General features: G+C 36.9%; 1 protein-coding gene across 3 annotated transcripts in view; it reads left to right on the top strand.

The window, feature by feature from the left end:
• Trim24 (tripartite motif containing 24) overlaps positions 1-21,947 on the top strand; it is a 109,059-nt gene that overhangs the window by 61,603 nt on the left and 25,509 nt on the right. For all 3 annotated transcript variants that reach the window (XM_087205904.1, XM_087205905.1, XM_087205906.1), the window contains exons 6-8: positions 4,175-4,289; positions 7,226-7,372; positions 20,239-20,356. In XM_087205904.1, the coding sequence (XP_087062030.1) occupies positions 4,175-4,289; positions 7,226-7,372; positions 20,239-20,356 (380 nt within the window). The remainder of the gene's footprint in view (positions 1-4,174; positions 4,290-7,225; positions 7,373-20,238; positions 20,357-21,947) is intronic.

Here is a 21,947-nt window from a genome sequence, read left to right on the forward strand (position 1 = left end):
GAAATATACAGGGGATATCTTCATTTCCTTTGCACTTACTTAAACATGTTCTATGAGCAAGAATGTGGTCTATTTTGGAGAATTACCTGTGTGCAGCCGAAAAGAATGTGTATTCTGATTTTGTGGGGAGGAACACTCTGTAAACATCTGTTAATTTCATATATTCAAGAGTTTGATTGAGTTCTAGTATTTCATTGCTTGTTTTTTGTCTAGTTGATCTATCTATTTGTGACAGTCGGGTATTGAGGTCCCCCACTACTATTGTGTTAGTGCTTATATGGTTTTTCATGTCCATTAGTATTTGTTTTATATAGTTGGCTGCACTAGTGTTTGGTGCATAGATATTTATGATTGTCATGTCTTCCTCTTGGATTGTTCCCTTTACAAGGATAGAGTGTCCTTCTTTGTCTCTCTTAATCAGTGTGGATTTGAAATCCACTTGGTCTGCAAAGAGGATAGCTACTCCTGTTTTTTTTCGGGTTCCTGTCACATGGAGTATATTTTCCACCCTTTAACTTTCAGTCTATGAGTTTCTTTTTGAATTAAGTGTGTTTCTTGCATGCAGCTTATTGTTGGATCTTGCTTCTTCCCATTCTGCCAGTCTATTCCTTTTTATTGGTGAATTGAGACCATTAACATTGATGGTTATAACTGATACGTATGGAGTTATGATTGTCATGACTTTTTGTTTTTGTTTGATCCTCCCCTTTTGCTTTTAATTTCTTGTCGTGCCTGGTTGATTCATTCTGCTGGGCTGCCTGGGGTTGTGATCCTCATTGTCTTTTCCTAGGATTTTGTCTAAAATTTTTGGAGTGCTGCTTTGGTATTCATGAAGTTCCTATGGTAAGAAAGTGTATTATTTCACCATCAATTTTGAATGAGTTTTGCAGGGTACGTCAATCTGGGTTGGAGGTTGTTTTCCTTTAGGGCTTGGAACACATCAATGCAAGCTCTTCTTGCCTTGAGGGTTTCCTCTGAGAACTCTGCTGTGATTTTGATAGGTTTTCCTTTGTATGTGACTTGTTTCTTTTCTCTAACTACTTGTAGAATTTTGTTCTTCCTTTGGGTTTCTGAAATCTTAACAATTATATGCCTATGTGTAGATTTTTTTTGATCAAGGCTAGTTGGAGTCCTATATGCCTTACTTATCTGTATGTCAAATTATTTTTCCCTGCTTGGGAAGTTTTCTGCCATCACTTTTGTAAACAGTATTTTTATGTCATCTCCACTCTCCTGTTTCTTCATTGACTCCAATCAGTCTTATGTTATTTTTCTTTACATCATCTAGCAGCTGCTGAATTGATATCTTGTGGTCCCTTAAATTTTGAAGCGTGTTTTCTTTTCCTGGTCGCTAAGGGCGATCTTATCTTCTATATCTGAAATTCTGTCTACACATTGGCTCATTCTGCTGCATAGACTTTCAGTGGAGTTTTTAATCTCCTGGAAATCTGTTTGCATGTGTTTTATGGATTCAATTTTTTTCCTATATTGGCATTCCATCATGTTCCTCAGCTCTATTTTTTTATCTGTATCCACTGTAGATTTATTAATCATGTCTTGCACTATGGGCACAATCTTTGTTGTTATGTGAAAAATTATTTCTGATTTTATTTTTTCCTGATCCTCTTTGGTTGCTAGTTCAGGGAGTCCAGGTGGTTGAGTATCAGAGTGTTCCATTTCGTTTCCCTTTGGGGTTGATGTAGGTGATCTGGAAGTCTGGTTCTCAAATGTGTACTCATTTTTGTTAGAGAACATTTTTCTTGATTCATTGTTAAGTAGTGAGCTATCCAATGACTAATAAAACATGGTTGATAAAACTTTTCTAGAAACTTTGGGTTAGAAAGTATTTTTTTGAGCCCTGAAATTTTAAAAGGGTTATAATAAACAATAGTAATAGCTCATTTATCTGGTAGGCATTGATAATTTTTAATTATCTTGTGTTTTCCCATTTCAAAAAAATGCCAGTATTTAAACACAACCATTTTGCCAGTATTGTAAAGTAATTAAATATTTGATTCCCCCACATACACACCAGTAGTGGGGGTTGAAACCAGTACTTTGCACTGAGATACATCCCAGCCCTTATTTATTTTTTGTTTTTTTTTTATTTTTTGGTATTGGAGATTGGTACTTGTGAGGCAGGTAGCAGCACCACTGAACTAAATCCCCAGCTCCCTTATTTATTTTTTATTATGAGACAGGGCCTCACTTCATTACCAGAGTTGCTCGGGCAGGGTTTGAACTTATGATCCTACTGCCTCAGCCTCTCAGAGTGCTGGGTTTATTAACATATGCTACCACCACCCAATTTGATTGCTGTTTTAGGTTTGCTGAAATTTGAGATTCTTCTCCTGGGCTTTGATCTTTTAAGTGAAAAGAGGTGGACATTTTAGGACCAGAGGAGACCAGAGATTGTTAAACTATTTCACATACCTTTTATTCATTGCCTGATACAATGTGTAGTTTCTAGACATGACTTGTTAGGTCTGTTGGCTTTCAAAGAAGAAACTTAGACGTGCAAAGGTGCACATCTCAGAATTCGGTGACTAGGAAGTAAACCACTAACTTTGGAGGAGAACGTCTTGTCTAACCTCTTTCTTATCCCATTTGGAGTATACGGGGAAATTTCATTACCACCTTGATACCTATGAACTCCTGTGTCCCTGTTCTTTTTTTGTTTTGCATTCAAAAGTCACATGCCACTGGCTAAATAGGTCAAGGAATGCTTAATAGAGCCAGAACAAAAGAGGCCTTGCAAGGGTTTTGAATTTTGTTCATTGGGAAAGTTCTATCCATCTTGATTCATCTTTTTTAAGACCAGTCATCATAATCTCTTACTCTGAACAGGGGCCAGGGATTTAGCTCAGTGGTTCCACAGCCTGCCTCGCAAGCACAAGGTCCCAAGTTCAATACCTGGCATTAAAAAAAAAAAAAAAGTTACTCTGAACATTTGGAACATAGGTGGAGTTTGATAATTTGGGATTTTGTGGGGGTTTTTTAGGTAACTCCCTATATTTCCTGATTTCCTTAGAAGAGATTCTTAAATGTGATCTTCACTTCTCATTCATGTCTTAGTATTATTATATAACTATTATTCATTGTGTAAGTCATTATTATATATTGTATTGACATCATTATTATACATTGCATTGTGTATCAACATTACTATTATTGTATTGTGTCTTTTAGTTCTTTATCAGTTCCCTTTCCTTTTAAAAAATTTTTTTCCCTGTCCTTTTTGTTTGCTTTCACATAACAACTTTGTTTATCAAATATGATTTCCATTACCGTATACTAATCAGAATAGTATATTTTGCCAAATACAGTATTGATGCATTTTAAGATTTTTGATTTTGAGTAATGAATGAATGAGGAGAGATAAATGAAGGCATTTGTACCATCTAGTGGCAAAAAGTAGGAATTATGATATAATTTTAAATAAAAGATTACCCTGTTTTCTTATTCTTCCATTGTATATGTGATATGAGCTGTGGGTTCAGGTTCACTTTTTCCCCCCAGCTGGTGCTGGTTCGGTAACCACGGCCACATGTGTGCATGCTAGCCAAGCCCCCTGCCACCCAGGTGCATCCCCAGCCCAAGGTTTAATGTTAATATCTGTATGTCCATTCTTTCAACACCGTTTGTTGAAAAGACTATCCTGTGTATTAAATTTCCTTGAACAGTATACCAGTCCACATCCCTAAAATCAAAATTATCATGTGTACTCTTTTCTGCCTCTTAGTTGCAGTGAATACAGCAAAACTTGTTCAGAATCATAGTTTCTTTATCTTTTCTATAAATCCTGGTTTAGTACACTCTCCAGCCTATCCATTTAAGTATACTGTATTCTGGGTGTCACCATAATCTTCCACAACCATGTTTTCTTTTTCTTTTTTTTTTTTTTTTGGTACCGGGGATCAAACTCGGGACCTTGCGCTTGCAAGGCAGGTGGCAGAACCACTGAGCTAAATCCCCAGCCCAACCATGTTTTCTTCTACTGTGTTCATTCTCTTTTTGAGAGAGTCAGTGTAAAGGGAAGGACTCTGAAACAAATATTGAGAGATCTGAGAACATTTTGATCTAATTTAGACATTAAAATATCAGTTTTAAATATTGCAAGAAAAAATGTGCATCCAATTTTTAGATATTTTTCTTCCCTTCATTTAACTTTCAGAATAATTGAAGTAAACCAAAATCAAAAGCAAGTGGAACAAGATATTAAAGTTGCTATCTTTACGTTGATGGTAGAAATAAATAAAAAAGGAAAAGCTCTGCTGCATCAGCTAGAGGTGAGTTACTTTTCAAGAGGCAGTAGTTCTGTCCTGATTCATCATAATATTTTCTAATGTGTCACCTTGAAGTCTTGCAGAAAGAATTCACTTAATATTTTTCTCCATTCTTGAGTTTTCCTTTGCCAGATTCTACATATTTATAGCTTCATAATGTTCTCTGGATGTCTTACTCCCCATTGTTTGTTTCATAGAACAAAATACAAAGCTTTGCTTTTAGATCTGCAAATGTTGAGAGATGAGTCGTTGTAGAGATTCATTGAAATGACACCTTTGTATTGCAAAGGGGTAGATTTAAGTGAAATTTTCTAGAAAGATACACTGTTAATTATATTTAGTTCTCAAATACGTACAATTGTGCACCACATAGTGATTGATGATTTTCAATGTATTACATGTGTAACAGTGGTCCCGTAAGATTGAATTGTGTAGTGACATCATAGCCGTTTTAGCTCTGGTATTGACACCATGATGAAATTGCTTAATTACACAGTTCTTGTAATGTGTATCACACTATTAAGCAATGCATGATTGTACATTTAACCTTGTGAGAAATTAGGTAAAACAATGTAGGTCCTGCCCTCAACATTTTATAATCTTCATCTTTTTTTTTTAATTTAATTTTATTTTTTTGGTACCGGGGATTGAACTCAGGTCCCTGCGCTTGCAAGGCAGGCAGCAGAACCACTGAGCTAAATCCCCAGCCCCATAATTTTCATCTTTAAAGTACCACATAGGGAACAGTGTTGAAGGCAGTTAATTTAGAACAGTTGTTTCTAACAGCAGGGGAACAAAAAACATTGCTATCTTCATCACCTTTTTTAAACACATGAAGGACAACGCCTAAAGTCCATGTTTGACTTCAAATAAGGTTGCAATTTCTATATAGTATGTTAAAATTTACAAATATTTTTGTAATGACCGTGGGTGTTTTTTTGGTATATTGATGCGGAAAGAATTCATGGTTGTGAAGCAATTTAGAATGAGAAGAAAACAAAATAATCCAAGTATTGAAGAATTGAGGAAAAATAAGACTTACAGAAATACCTTAGTTAGCCTCCTGAAGGTGCCTGTCAGAATGTTCTGTCCCTTGTGGGAAATCATAATTGTTCACATAGTCTATCAGCCATACAGGAAACAAAGATTAAAATCTCTTGTTCTTTGGGGGCTGGGGTTAGCTCAGTGGCACTGTGCCTGCCTCGAAAACACAAGGTCCTGAGTTTGATCCCTGGTACCCCGCCCCCAGTAAAAAACTTCTTTTGAAAACAGATATTTAGGAGGAAATACTTTGGGGAAAGGAAATTAGACTCCATTTATAGTTAACTTTGTTTTTCAAGCTTCTGCAGTTAAAAAAGAAAAACACATGTAAGTTGAACAAAGCTCTGCTTTACAAGTTTCACTTTTGTTTTCTCAGAGATTAGTGATTCATATACTCTGTGACGATGTTTCCAAACTTTATTGTACGTCAGAATCACTTGAAGAACTTTTTTTTTTTTTTTTGGTACCAGGGATTGAACTCTGGACTTTGTGCTTGCAAGGCAGGTGCCGGAACCACTGAGCATTTTTAAATCCCCGGCCCGAAGAACTTTTTTTTTAAAGGGTAAAAAAATAAAGATAACCAAACTGTTGAACCTTAAAAGTAAATCTCATTATCAATATTATTTTTAATCAACTTTGACTTTATATATGTACCTTTCAGATATCTAGTTCTCATATCTATTCTTCTGGTACAGATTTTTTAAGGCAAGTATGTATAATCAGTTTTGTTTGCTAACGCCCAAATAATTGTTACCATAAAAGAGCAAGGCACTAGGGCTTATGTTTTTCAAATTGAAACTTCCTCCCAAAGTCAACAAATTTCTGTTTTCATCACAGAAGGCATAAATTCCCTACTACGTAAATTATTTTCCCTTTGAACTTAAATACAAAAAGCCATTTATTGTTAACAATCTCTTAAATTGTCATTCAGTTTAGCTGTCATGATATCCAGATTTGGAACTGACCAGAGCAGGTATCTAAGTTCACCCTTTATTGAGACTGTAAGTCCATGTTGGGGTGTAGCAATTTTAGTTTTCTAATTTGTCTGAGCCAGCAGAAAGTTCCTTTCTCTTCCCCTTTCACTGCCAGGTCAAGGAAGAAATTTTTGGTTGCTTTTCTGAGAGTGCATTAACACAATTATTCATTATATCTGTTGACTCCCATGATAATTTTCAGTAGGCAGAAATAATGTCATTGGGTTGTTTTTGGATACAGACCAAATAATAAGTTATTTACCACACAGTGTGTTTCTGGGCACAAGCTAGTTACAATTGAGACTAGGATCCCTGAAAGTTGAAATTATAGATGTTTAAGTCATGTGAGTGATAACTTCACCAGATTTCTGGACAGTAGGTCTATTTTATTTGTGAATGTTAAATTTCATAGGTAATCCATTCTTTTGTGCCCCCCCCCCTTGTACCCTCTGTACTGAGGATTGAACTCAAGTCCCCCTCATTGTACTACATCCCCATCCCATTTTTAATGTTGAGGCTAGGTCTCCATAAGTTGCCATAGATGGGCTGGACTTTCTATATCCTCCTGCCTCAGCCTCCCAGAATAGAATGGAAGGATTACAGGAGTGAGCCACCAAACCCATTGCTTTTGTCCTGATTTGTATTTGGCAAGATGCATAAACAAGAGACTGAAAGCCCAGAATAGTAAAAACAGACTGGAAGGCTATTGGTTTGAAGGGATGGGAAGCAACATTTGAAATGTAGTTTTTTGTTGTTAGGTGAAAATGATCCTTTTTAATAAGGGAGAAAACATTAAGAACATTTTCAATTGCTGTTAATTGAGTCCATTGAAAGGGTGATTATTCCAATTTGTATACCTGAATATGACCATTGAAATGAATGTTAAGTGCAGAGGTTAATTTTGAAATTTTACCTTCCCTTTAGAGCCTTGCAAAAGATCATCGCATGAAACTTATGCAACAGCAGCAGGAAGTGGCTGGGCTTTCTAAACAGCTGGAACATGTCATGCATTTTTCTAAATGGGCAGTTTCCAGTGGCAGCAGTACAGCATTACTTTATAGCAAACGACTGGTAAGATACACTGTGGTATTTAACATTGTATAAAAATGCACAGCAAAACAATAGTCATTGGAATGCTTAAAATTCAGAAATGAGCTACACGAAATATTATGTGCCTGCAGTCCCGACTGTTTGGCAGCGTGGGGCAGATATTGCTTGCACTCAGGAGTTCAAGGACAACCTGGTAATGCCACCAGATCCTGTCTGCAAAACAAAACAAAAAACCAAGTTCAGAAATGCACATTAGTCTATTTATGCTTGAATGCTTTTTACCTATTGCTAGTTTAAATTGATCAAAAATGTTTAACTCTGGCATGTTTTTGGTATACTTTCAATTTTAATCTGTTGTCATTTCTATTTACTCACTGTCTTCATGGCAATTGAACGTAATACAAATAATAATAAATAATGATAGTAAACGTTTACTGCTCACCTGTAGGTTCCACAGTCTAATTCTAAGCATTTTCCATTGGTGAATTATTTTGGCCATAATCTGAGTGAATGGTCATTGCATGTGAGTCACCTAGGAATGTTGCATGGGGCCAGGCTGTGTGTTTCCAACATGCACCCTGGTGTAGACTTTCTTAGTCAAGGGAGATTGTTGAATTTTTAATAAACTAAAGCCAAGTAGGAATTTTTAAAACTGTTTATTTGTCTTGACTTGATCCTTGGTACAAAAAGCACAGAGACATATCGTGAAGTGTTATCCAAATCAGTTTTTTGTCATCTAGTCTATTTTTTGGAATGAAGTGGCAGAAAGTTCCTATGTCAGTTTTTTGTTGGGTTTTGGTTTTTTTGCTTTGTCAAGTACTGGGGATTTGAACCCAGGGCTTCTAGCATGCTAGTCAAGTGCTATACCAGCGAGCTGCATCCCACCCCTGGAAATGAATGTCTGGAAAGGATTTTATAAAGCAGGCTCAAATACTGAGTGGCTGTTCAGATATGAATTTGTGACTATTTCTAAAATTACTCCTAATCATGAATTATATTCAAGTTTTATGATTTTTTTCCTTTCAAAATTACCAGTGATAGAATTTCAATCCTGAGTCTTTTGTTCTTGACTGCTTTGTCTATGGAAAAACATTAATGTGTACCTCCTTTTCTCTGTAACTTATATTTTTCTGAAAATCAAAAAAGAAAATTTGAGAGAACTAACCATTTTATTTTTCCAACTTGACCCATAATGAATATTTTTATGTGTGTATATAAGACAAATTCATAAAATCAGTTAAGTATTCAATTAACTTCCTTATCAATTTTTTCTGTTTTATAATTTCATTTGTGATTATAGTGTGGGAAAAATAAAAATTGCAACAGGATCAGTCTCTGGAAATGATGGAGATAGTTCTTGTATTACACATAGAGGAAAATGAGCAGTTGCACATAGGGAAAATGTGTCCAAAGGCTGAGCCCAGAACAAAGGAAGAGCTCTAGTTTTTTATATATTGCAGAGGAGATTGATTGGTTTCCCTAACAGTGTCAAACATGCGGACAGAAGCAAAACAGAGCCAGTTAGTCAAGTTGTGACCGTTTTTTTTTTTTGTAATTTAGCATATCGTGGTGTCCTTTGTCAGGTAAAAACAGGATTTTATGAGAATAGGAGGTTGTAAAACCTTACAGGGATAAAGTTACTACTTTTATTTGTAATAGAGCAAGAACAACAGCCATGAGGAGGGAGAAGTCTAAGGTCTAATTGCTTAGGTTGGGGAAACTTGTTTTTCCTTCTTTTTTAAAAAAGGGATGGGGATATAGCTCAGTGGTAGATGGCCCAGGGTTCAGTCACTAATACCAAACACACACACAGAGCTCAGGTTTGTGGTTATTTTCAAATATTTAGAAAGATTAAGAATCACTCTGTTCTCCACAATTCTTATGCTTATAAATGTACCCATATTTACTTATGCTATCCTTTAAATGATGGATTTTATATGCTTTTTGTCAGTAAAAGGTTGAAGACCAAGACCAGACCAGGCCACAGCAAGCCTTTATTAGGGGAATAGATCTGTCGGGCTGTCTCTGATCAAAGGAGAGACAAAGGCAATATGGCCAGGGCAGGGAGAGTCTTTTATAGAGACTGGGGTGGGGTTTGTAGAGGCTGAGGTGGGGTTGAATGAAGTAGTGACTAGGGAATGGAGGAGCCGGTGACATCACTAGCTGGTAGGAGATGATCAAGTATTAGGTTACTCTCTAGGCGGGAGCAGAGGCATGCTGGGAAGAAGGGTTTGTTCTTTGGTGGGAGCAACCATCTTGGCATGATGTCACACAGGGCAAGGCACGATAGGAAGAGGGCAGCTACTACACATAATAGCTGCTGAGGTAGTGGGAGACCTATCGTTTTTTAAAAACTAAAAAGTACCTGCAGGTCTTAAATTTCAAGCTTAGCTGACAACTCTTCAAAATTTTATTGTATATATTTAAGGAATAAAACATTGTTTTGATATACATAGTAAAATTACCACAGTGAAGCAAATTAACATTCAGTTGTGAATATTAACATTCAATGAACATAGTGCTCATGCTGTACCTTAGATCTCTAGATTTACTCATCCTGATATATGGGGAAGAGATGTAACTCCCAAACCTGCTAGGTATCCTAAACTTGCGTGTTCTGTAAAATTGAAGGATGAATTCTAGGAACAATGGAGATTAAGAGTAGGAAAAACTTACTGAGAGAAAGAAAGTTTCTGTCTAAAGAGACAGAAGGAGGATGGGAAAGTGGGTTACCCACTCACCCAACTTCTCAAAGGTGTTTTATAAGACACAGCCTCATGGTGAGGTGGGTTCAAGGTGGGATAAAACTATAATCAACTAGTAAGACTGCAAGTACAGTTGCTTAGGTAATATTGATCCAATGAGAAATCACAAGGTGGACAAAACTGAACAACTTATAAGATTATGACAAGTATAGTTGCTTAGGTAATATTGATTAAATAGGGATCCAATGGGGAAATAAGTCACATAGCAAGTGTACAAGGAATGAGCAAGGATTTTCTTTCTTTTTTTCCCCCATTAACTTTATTGGTACATTTTAGGTATACAGTACAGTTACATTCATCATTGGGATCTTGTACCATTACATGAGTCTCTTGGCTCTCATTTTTTTCCCCTTCTCTTGCCCTCCCTTCACCCCCCCCCACCCCTCCCTATTTGCAAAGACCTTGTTTCCATTTTTTTCCTCTTCTCATATTTTTTCCTTTCCCTTTTTTCCCTTCCCCTACCCCTCCCAATTCCCCTGCTCTTTTAGACCTTTTCTTCCTGTTACACAATATCAGTTATACATTTTTTAAATTACAATATTAAGATCTAGGAGACATTACCACAGATTTTAAAGAATTTAAAAGGATATAGAAAGCATATTACAAAATTCTTTTTTGAAATAAATTTGACAACTTCTAAGAAGTAACTTAGAAGACAAATTAATGAAACTAACTCTGGAGGAAATATAAAATTTGAATAGCACCTATTAAAGAAAGTATATTCCTAGCTTGAAAACCTACCTATATGACAACAGCAGGCTCATAAACCTTTTAACTGATAAATTATATCAAACATTTAAAGCAGAAAAAAGAAGGAACACTTCTCCCCTCATTTTAGGAAATCAACCTTGTGCTAATCCTAAAACTGGATAAAGATAGTAGAAGAAAAAGTATGAAGATAGATAGAAATTTGTTTAACAAAACAAACTCTTAGAAGTCAGATCTGGCAGGATGTAGAAAGTGGTTTTATTATAGGGATGGCAGTGTTGGTTCAGCATTGGAAGATCCACCCCCAAAAGTCATCATTTTAACAGAGGAAAAGAGAAAGCCATATGATCCTGTCACTAGTTGGAGAAAAAGTATTGGACTAAATTTTACAGCTGTTCATGGTAAAAGCTATCAGGAGAGTAGAAGTAGAACAGAACCTTCTCAACAGATCAAAGACATGCACTCCATACTTCCAACAAAACTCCTTCTATGAATGGAGATGATACAATGCTTTCTGCCTAAGGTGGGGAACAAGGGCATATATGCCTACTCTTCATCTGTCCATTAGACTTTGAAACATAGGTCTAAACCAAAATAGTCTGGCAATAAAATGACACAACTAGGATAGGATTGGCACGACAGAAGCAAAATCTTTATATGTAGATGAAATGATCATCTACAGAGAAAATACTAAGAAATCTCTAGGAGCCCCTAGAACTTGGACTTGAATTTAGCAGGATTAGAAAACACAAGGTATATATAAAAATTCAGGTCTGTGTATACTTGTTATAAATGAGGAACTGGATATTGAAATTTAAAAGTTATGTAGGAGTACAAAGGACCCAGAAAAGCCAAAAACAAAAACAGTGTTGGAAGATGTTTAGCACGCAATTTTAAGACTTCTTCTAAAGCTACAGTAATAAAGGCAGTGTTGGTGTAAGGAAAGACATATAGATCATTGGAATAAAACAGAATCTAGAAATAGAACCACACATATATGGTCCACTGAGTTTTGAAAGATTATTTAACATTAGCATTTTATAGAATATAAACTCGATTCAAGAGCCAAGGAAGAGATAGTGTCTTCAGCAAACGGCACTAGAACACCTGGTATCCATATATAAAAAATTAACCTCAACCCTTTTTTTCCATACATGAAAATAACTTGAAGGGATCTATGAACCTAAATAAGAAAGCCTAAAAGTATAAAACTTTAAGAAGAAATTATAAGGGAAAATATTTATGAATTCAGGGTAGGCAAGAACTACTTAGGATACAAAAGACATGATGTATAAAAGAAAAAGAATTGATAAATGAGATTCCATCAAAATTTAGAATTTTAAATGACATCATTAAAATGAAAAGTAGTCCTTAAACAGACCATATTTACAATGCATATAACCTATGACCAGAATATATAAAGAATTCTTAGAGCTCATTAATAGACAACCCAATTAAAATGTAGACATAAAAAGATGATAAATAGCCAGTATAGCACAAGGAATGTTGTGCAATTCTAGAATCAAAAATACTAATCAGTACAATAGTAAGATTGAATTATACACTCATTAGGGAGATGAAGTCAAAAGTTTGAAAAGCCTTGTCATGACCTTTTCTTTTTGTTGGATTCTCCCCCTTTGCGTTTAATTTGTCACGCCCAATGGATTCATTCTGCTGGGTTTCCTGGGGTCGTGATCCTCATTGTCTTTTCCTAGGGTATTGTCTAAAATTTTGTGGAGTGCTGGTTTGGTATTCATGAAGTTGCTGAGGTGCTCTTTATCATGAAAGTATCTTATTTCTCCATCAATTTTGCAAGATAGTTTTGCAGGGTACATCAATCTGGGTTGGAGGCTGTTTTCCTTTAGGGCTTGAAATACATCACTCCAAGCTCTTCTTTGCCTTGAGAGTTTGCATTGAGAAGTCTGCTGTGATTCTGATGGGCTTTCCTTTGTATGTGATTTGTTTCTTTTCTCTCACTGCTTGGAGAAATTTATTCTTCTGTTGGATTTCTGGAATCCTATTATATGCCTATGTGTAGATTTTTTTTTATTAAGGCTAGCTGGAGTCCTATATGCCTCACTTACCTGTATGTCAAGTTCTTTTCCCCTGCTTGGGAAGTTTTCTGCCATCACTTCTGTGAAGAGTTTTTTTATGTCATCTGCACTCTCTTCTCTTTCTTCATTGACTCCAATCAGTCTTGTGTTATTCTTCTTTGCATCATCTAGCAGCTGCTGGATTGATTTCTCATGTTCCCTTACAATTTTAAAGCAATTTTTCTTTTCCTCCTCACTAATTGCAATCTTATCTTTTATATATAAAATTCTATCCTCACATTGGTTCATTCCGCTGTGCAGACTTTTGATGAAGTTTTTAATCTCTTGGAAATCTGTTTGTATCTGTTTTATGGATTCCATTTGTTTCCTGTGTTGGGATTCCATCATGTTCCTCAGATAGTCTATTTTTTTATCTGTGTCCTCTCTAGATTTATTAATCATGTCTTGCACCATGAGCAAAATCTTTGCTGTTATCTGAGTAATTATTTCTGACATCATTTTTCCCAGATCCTCTTTTGTTGCCAGTTCAGAGAGTCCAGGTGGTTGAGTATCAGATTGTTCCATCTCATTTCCCTTTGGGGTTGCTGTAGGTGATCTGGAAGTCTGTTTTTGAGGCTTATTTATGTGTCTTATTTCCATGTTGGGGGGGGCGGGGCGGGGAGAGTGTGCTTCTGGAGCCCACGCTGCTCACCTTCTCTGCCCTAGGAGCTTGGGATGGCAGCGGGGGAGCTTCCTTCCGGGTGCTGGTACCGGCTCAGCTTCACTGCCCTAGGAGCCTGGGATGGAGGCTGGGCGCTTCCTCGTGGGTGCTGGGACTGGCTGAGCTCAAGGATTTTCTGATGGAAAGGGGTGGGTCAGGGATCTTTCTTGGAAGACCTTTGTCCCCCACCCAGGTGATTGACACCTATTTAGAATATCAATCACTGCTATTCATCTTTATGGGAAGCATGTGGATGTGGTAGTTTCTCTCTTTTTACATTGCTGCCCTTCAGTGGATGTGTCTTAATTGTCCTCCATGTTGGCTCCTTGACTGTCCTCTGTGTTGGCTCTTCCTGGGCTGGCCCTGTCTAACTGCCTACAAGATATCTAGTTAACTTACCTATCTGCAATAATCCCCTCTAACTGGGAGTTTGTTACCCTTGATCTACTTCTCTGCATTATTACCCCCTCATCCCAGTAGCCACCATTCTACTTTGTTGCTTTGTATTTACCCCCCACCCTCACCCCCACCCCCAAAAGTCCATGTGAGATCATTTAGCATTCTGTGGACCCTTGATTTAGGAACTCGATTGATTCCTGAGAACTGGTTGTAACTCAAGTTGGTTGTGAGTACAAATGAGGTCTGGATGTTTACCTTGGTACACACTATAGATAACAAGAGACAGATGAATCTTCATTCACCTAATAAACCAAAGTTGTTCACATGTCATGCTGGTTGTAACTTGAGGGTCCACTCTATTCTTTTTTGTGTCTGGCTAATTTCACTTAGCATAATATCTTCCAGGATTAGCATATGTTCCATGTTGTCACAAATGATAGGATTTCCTTTTGGAAGACTAAATAATATTTCATTACATGTGAGATTAATATGTATAGAGGTCACAGTTTCCTTATTCTTCCATCAGTAGATATTTCAGTTGTTTTTTTTTTAATCTTGGCTATTATGAATAATGCTTCAGTCAACACATAAGATCAAGTATCTTTACCAGGTGTTTTTATTTCCTTTGGGAATATACCAAGCAAAGGAGTTGCTGGGTCACATGGTGGTTCCACTTTGAATTTTTTTCCATAATGGCTGTTTCCATAATGTTTTCTATAATGATTCTGCAAATTTACATTTCCCAAACTGTACAGGTTCTTTTTTTTCCCTGTTCTCACTTACCACCTCTCTCACCTTTATTGCCACTTGTACCAAATGTGAGGTGTTACCTCATTGTGAGTTTGTGATTCTTTGCTGATTGGTAATGTTGAGCTCCTTTTCATATATCTGTTGTCTTGGGAAAATATCCATTCAGATATTTTACCTATATTTTTAATCAGGCTACTTGGTTTTTGCTGTTGAGTTGTATGGGTTCCTTATATATCTTCAGTATTAACTCTTATCAAACATTTGGTTCACAAATATTTTCTTTCAATTTTAGGCTGCCTTTTACTTATTTCCTTTGATGTGCTGAAACATTTTAATCTCTAGGTAGTCTTGTTTATTTTTGCCTTTCCTTGCCTGAGGTTTTGATGCAATAACAAAAAAAAAAAATCATTGCTAAGGAAGGTCAATGTCAAGGAACTTTCCTTCATGCCGCCTTTTAGGATCGGCATTCCTAACCCTTTTTAAAATTTAAGACATGTTCTCACAGTTGCCCAGGCTGGGTTCAACCTTTCCCTCCTCCTACCTCAGACACAGAGTGCTGGCATTATAAGTGTATGCAATTAGGCCCAGTGGCAGGGCTGAGCCTGCTGAGGGGCACCAGGGCAGGTCTGTGCATTTGTCCTGGGTGAGTTCCCCATAGGATAAAGAAAGGATGTGGAGCCAATCAACAAAACAGCAGCAAAAGAGCAGGAGAGGCAGAGGTGCTTGTCTTTACTCCTTCACCCCTGGCCATTATCAAACATACTGTCATTACTGAGAAACAACAGCTGTGTGTCCTTGCTAGGTCATACTGCACATGTGTGGTTGATTTATGGTTACATAAGTAAGCCTTGTTGGGTGCCTGCACTAACGTTGGAGTCATGTGCTCAGGAGGCCTTAAACACCTGGGCTTTGATACTTCTCACAGCGGCCCCTTACACCCAGCTAGCACACAGATGTAATGAACCATTATTTATTTTCTATAGTAGCCAGGCTTTATGGCACTCAAAATTATCTAACCATGTGTTAGGAGGTTTGTGAAGTATAATGGTTTACATTTTAGATGGGTGATAAACCAATTTGGCAGCAACAGAACTCTTTATCTGTATATTGAATGGCAATAAAATAAACAATAAAATTTTGTTTCACTATATGAAATAAGGAACCATCTTTGGTACTACTTTTAGACCTGCTACAACTTAATTAAGAAAATAGGTACTTGGTGTCTGAGTTATAAATAAAATCTTATCAAAAAAAGAAAGTATATAAAACATAGAACCTCAAAAAAATATATAGAACCTCAAGGGCAAAGAAGTATTTACGTCCAAGTGATTTGCCTCATTGTTCTTTTTAACTAAAGCTAATTTCCTTCTTAAAAAGTACTCACACTAATTATTTTTTCTAAGCAAGAAATCTTGACATTATTTCATTTCCACACAGCAGAAACATGAGATACAAAGTACTAAATTAGTGGATTTGAGGGAAGAAAAATAATTTTAAAAAAGAATATAGACTAGGCAGCATTTTTCCAGAGTAAAAAGAGGCATCAGCACAGTGACTGAGGACCCAGAGTAGTGAAGAGGATTGGGGGCTGCACAAGCAGTAGGCCAGCAGCCAGAGATGTGAAGCGCTGAGGGCCAACAGAAGGGTGGCAAAAAGGGACAGTATCCTTTGAGCTTTGATTATGTTGGTCAAATAATAAATGGATTAAGTAATAGATAAATGCATTGATAGTAATGGCAACCAAGTTTCCGAATAACTTACTTAGAAGCAAGGCTAGAAAAGGCACTAAGGTGTGTTAGATTGGAATTGGAGGCATAAGTATGAAAGTTTTATTTCATGTGTGTGTGTGTGTGTATATATATATATATATATATATGCTGATAGATGTAGAAATAGTTGTAGATATATATGTGTACATCTGTGTGTTTGTGTGCTACACCCCAATAACAGTGAGCCCAGTATCCTTCCAGATAACATCTCAAAACACCGAGGAAAGGAAGGGAAAGTATGAGTTTTGCCCAGAACTTTTTATTTAATTATTTATTTTTGGAGGTGGGATCTGAGTAGCTGGGACCACAGGCTTCCAGAATGTCTCTGTACATCAGAAACTAGGGAAATCCTTAGAAAATCTCAGGGACATTTCAGAGGGTCCAGGATCCAACCTGCTAGCCATGTAAGTAACAAATTTAAGGATGAAGAAATGGTGGTGTAATAGTGGATTATAATGCTTTGAGTAAATAGGAATATACATCAGTAAGCAATAAATCAGTGGAGGTAGAGGTTGATGACAAGATGTGAAGCAGTGAATGTGAATGGGCTAATAGAAGCTTATTTGGCCACTGTCATAGAGGTAGTCTGGGAGGAACAGCAGATTCTGACATAGTCTTGGAATACCTCTTCACAAAATAATAATCAGTTACAAGAGGGAATAGGTGACTTAGGTGGAGGATTAGGCAGCAAAATCGCGTGTGGCAGGACAAGTTGACATCCTGTGTTCCCTGACACATCATCTGTGGGGTGTTCTTGACAAAGAGTGCTTTCACCTAAGTCTTATCAGGAGGAAGTATCAACCCCTTTGAAAGGTATCCTACAGAATTGTAAGTTCTAAAATCTTTAAAGCCCATCAAAGACAGGAAGGAAGAAAAAGACTGGGGAAACTAAGATATGGCAACTGACTGCAGCTTTTATTCCTTAATAGCATGACAGAGCAGAGACAGTACTGGGATAGGTAGCATTTGACCAACATCTTTGGATGATAGTGTATAGTAACAGTTGTTTTCTGAATTTGAATGTACTGATTATGTTAGAAGATCTTTGCTATAGAGTATTCATACTGGAGTGTTTATGGAAGATAGGACTTCATGTATGCTCTCCTTAAAAGGTTTAGGCAAACCTAAACAGGTTAGTAATAACCTGTGATATGTGTAGGAGCAGTTGTGTGGACTTTGGAATAAAGGTAATACAATTGGGGAATCTGAATCGAGGGAATATGGGTGTTTTAGCCATTTATCTACAATTTGAAATTATTAAAAATATTAAAAGGCTATAATCAAAAAGATGAAGAAAAGTGTTGGAGATGTGGAGAACAGGAAATCCTTGGACATTGTTGGTGAGAATGTAAATTAGCATAGGCATTACTGAAAGCCATATAAATGTCCTCAAAAAATTAAAAATAGAACTGACATATGCTCCAGCAATCCCACTACTGGGTATATAGATCTAAAGGAAATGGAATTAGTGGGTCATAGAGATACCTGCATTCCCATGTTTATGGCAGTGCTATTCATAATAATCAAGATTTGGAACCAACTCTAGTATCTGCCAACAGGTTAATGGATAAGGAAATGTATATGCCACATTAAAAGGAAATGGATAAAGGAAAGTGTATAGCCACAGTGCAGTATTATTCAGCCTTTACAAGGAAGGAAATCCTGTGTGTTAGTTCCCTTTCTGGGTATAACTCAATACCAGATTGAGAATTCACAAAGAATAAAAGGTTTGTTTGGCTTGTGGTTCTGCAGACTAGGGGAGTCCAACGTTTAAGAGGCTGAGTTGGTGAGGTCTTTGTTGTTGGTGAGGACTCTACTGTAGTGTTCAGGGCAGCAAAGGGCATCACTAGGTGAGAGACAGCCACACTGGTTCTCTTTACAGACCTGCTCTTGAGGTGAGCCATTAATCCATGAGTGGAGTAATCACCTCCCCAAGTTGCCAACTCCTAATATCTCAGCAGTTTTGGTGGGGACCGCAGACCATAGTATCCTGTCAGTTGTGGCAGTGTGACAAACCTGGAGAGCATTGTGCTAGGTGAAGTCAGCTGGCACAGAAAAACAGATACTGCATAATCTCATGCATACGTAAAAAATTGAATTCATAGAAGCAGAGAATAGAATGGTGGTTAAGGGGTAAAGAGTGCCTGGGGGAGATGTGATCTAAGGATATAAATTTCAGTTAGGAATAACTTCAAGAGGAAATCAGTTTATTGTATAACATAATCAACTATAGTTAAGTACAATGTATTCTTAAAAATTGCAAAGAGCACTTTTTGGGTTTTTGTTTGTTTGTTTGTTTGTTTGTTTTTTTTGGTACTGGGGATCGAACTTGGAACCTTGCGCTTGCAAGGCAGTCGACAGAACCACAGAGCTAAATCTCCAGCCCCACTAAGAGCAGATTTTAAATGTTCTTACCCAAATATAAGTATGTGAGGTAATGCACATGTTAATTAGCTTAATGTGGCTATTCCATAATATACATATTTTGAAATTATTTTACATTATAAATGCATACTATTTCTGTCAATTAAAATAAAAATTTTACACATAATAAATGACTAAATTGTAGAAACTGATAAAATCATGTGGCTATTTACAAATGAAAGTTCTTAGAGTAATTCCTTTGGTTAATATATTATCAGCTTTACTTACAGTCAGGATTGTTAGTGGATGGCAGAAAGGAAGAGAGGGAGAGAGCCTTGGGGAAAGGCATATGGTATTGAGTGCTGTGCCACACAGTCTCCATCATCCCCAAATGAATTATTTTTAGCCAGAATTTATTATAGTTGATTGAGATAATGCTGCAGTTGAAGCAAATTTACTTACTCAACAATTACTTATTGAATGCTGCCATGTAGCAGGCAACATTCTGAGTATTGAAGGAACAGAAAAAATCTTTGCCCTCAAGCAAGTGCATTTTAGTGCAGAGAGATAGAAAACACTAAAATGCATAGATTGTTACATACTGATAAGTTCTGAGAAAAGTAAATTGGAGGGGGAATCTGGGAGTGTTGGTATGAGGGATGCATTTTCAGGTAGGGGAGAGACTGTATGAAGTGGGTGATTTTGACAGACAGCTAAAGAAGTGAAGTAAGACATGTATATGTTCAAGGAGACGGTTTTTGCCAGAGCACAGACCAAATGCCAAGATTGGGGTGGGAGCTTTTATGATGTGGTCTGCAAGGAGGCCTGAAGGCTGGGTCAATGAAGTACAGTAGCAAGCTAGGTCTGAGAAGTCGTTCAGGGCAGATAGCACAAGCCTTGTACTTCACTATGAGGACTTCAGTCTGAACAAGATGGGAAACATGGAGGGGTTTCAGTACAGGGGTGGCATGATATGAATTACATTTTACCTTAGCCACTCTAGCTACTGTGTTGAGAACCCAGCATAGAGACTGAAGAGCAGGGAAGAAATATGGGAGACCAGTTAGACCTTCACTTTATTACAGAGCTTTTCCGGAGTGGTAGCTAGCATTGGTCAAAGACCTTGTAAGATTAGAGTCACATTATCCATAGATCTTAAATGGAGAGCCAACAAGATTTATTGAGAGATAGAATGTGTAGGGTGTGAGAAAATGGGTTAGAGTTAGAGCAAAAGTATAACTTATTTTGAAAAGAATATTTTGTATTTTTATACCCTATATATAATTGTTTATTTTGTTTTAACATACATACCAGAGACTGTTTATAGGTTTGCTTAGTAAAGTTACTGATATTCAGTTCCCTCTATGCTTTCTTCTAGATTACATACCGGTTACGGCACCTCCTTCGTGCAAGGTGTGATGCTTCCCCAGTGACCAATAACATCATCCAATTTCACTGTGATCCTAGTTTCTGGGCCCAAAATATTATCAACTTAGGTAGGCCTATATATATATATATATATATGTTTTTATGGTTTGTTTGTGGTACTTCAATTCAGTCGTCATGACAGGCCATTGAAAAGGTAGGCCCTTCCACCCCCAAGTGTTTACATTATCTTGTTTTAAGGACATGTCATTTCTCCTGTTGTCATTAATATTTATATATGGTAACACACATGCATGACTATACACATGTACATATGGGATGATATAAAACTGTCCTTTAGGGCCAGGGATTTAGCTCAGTGGTTCTGCCCCCTGCCTCACAAGCTCAAGGACCCATGTTCTATCCCCGGCACCAAAAAAACACAAAACTGTCCTTTGTATTGACCTACAGTATATCAAGATGTAAGTTTAGGAGTTTTTTTCTGCCCATAGAATCCTGTTTATATTGTTAGTGCTAGATTTATCAGATTTCATCCTGACTGTCATTTAAACAGGATTTTTGATAGAGTGTTTTCTGTTAAAATACCATTTTTTATACTTTTCTTGGCTTACTTTCCTTTACATTCATTTGTCAGGTACCTAATGGTTCAATTGTTTTATCTTGTGTGGAGAAGACTTTTCTCTCTTGATTTGTCAAGACAGAGGGAGAGAGAATTGATTGATTTACCCAATTGAAGTATAACATATATACAGAAAAGGACCCAAATCTTCCAATTTTAGTATATATACTGCTGAAGCGAGCACAAAAGGACCCCCCCCCCCTTTTTTTTTTGTACCGGGGATCGAACTCAGGTCCTTGTGCTTGCGAGGCAAGCAGTGGAACCACTGAGCTAAATCCCTGGCCCATGGACCCAAATCTTAAGTAGTAGAGCTCCTTGATGTTTCACAGAAAGACCATCATTTGGTAAAGTTAAGAGCTGGAGTGTCTTTGCAAGCAGTTCAGCAGAAAGTTACTGCTTTAGCTTTCTTGTTACCCTGTTAGCTGAATAAAAATAGTCTTTTTGCTTTCTTTTTTAGTGTCTCCCATGGAAACTACACAGACAGAATTTTAAGAATTTTTATCCACTTTGCTTAGCAGCCACTATTGCCTTTGATGACAGGTTTTTTTTTAATCTTCATTTACTTTGTATCAGAATCATCAAAGATATTCTCATCCCCTGTCCTAAACTCTGAGTTGGAAAAGGTGAAAAAAGGCTGGAGAGAGTGAGTCAAGTATTCTAGGAACAAACTAGGAAAAGGAAGAAACGGGCTTACACAGTCTCATCCATTCAAGAGAAGAGAAAAAAAACAATCATTGAAGCAGAGGTAGTAGAAACCTCTTCATGCCCTTTATAGAAGTATATGTGGCCATTTGCATACTGTTAACATAGTAGGCAACTGGAATCATATACACTTTCACCTACTTTACTGGAAAGAAACAGCTTTACAAATAGAAATCATGTATATAAAAGCAACTCTTCTTTCCATGCCCTACTATTACATATTCTTGTATACTGAGAACCTATCATAAGTTACAAATCCACACAAGTAGTCATATGTAGAGATGTATGTGCTTAAAACATCATTATAGGAATTTAAGAATTACTTTAAAACTATATATACATAAATGGGCTTTTTTTTTTTTTTAGTTCAGTCTGTAGAG

This window comes from Heterocephalus glaber, unplaced genomic scaffold (assembly GCF_053883595.1).
Source record: "Heterocephalus glaber isolate CG9 unplaced genomic scaffold, H.glaber_assembly_v1.0 deba00000621, whole genome shotgun sequence".
Lineage (NCBI taxonomy): Eukaryota > Metazoa > Chordata > Mammalia > Rodentia > Bathyergidae > Heterocephalus > Heterocephalus glaber.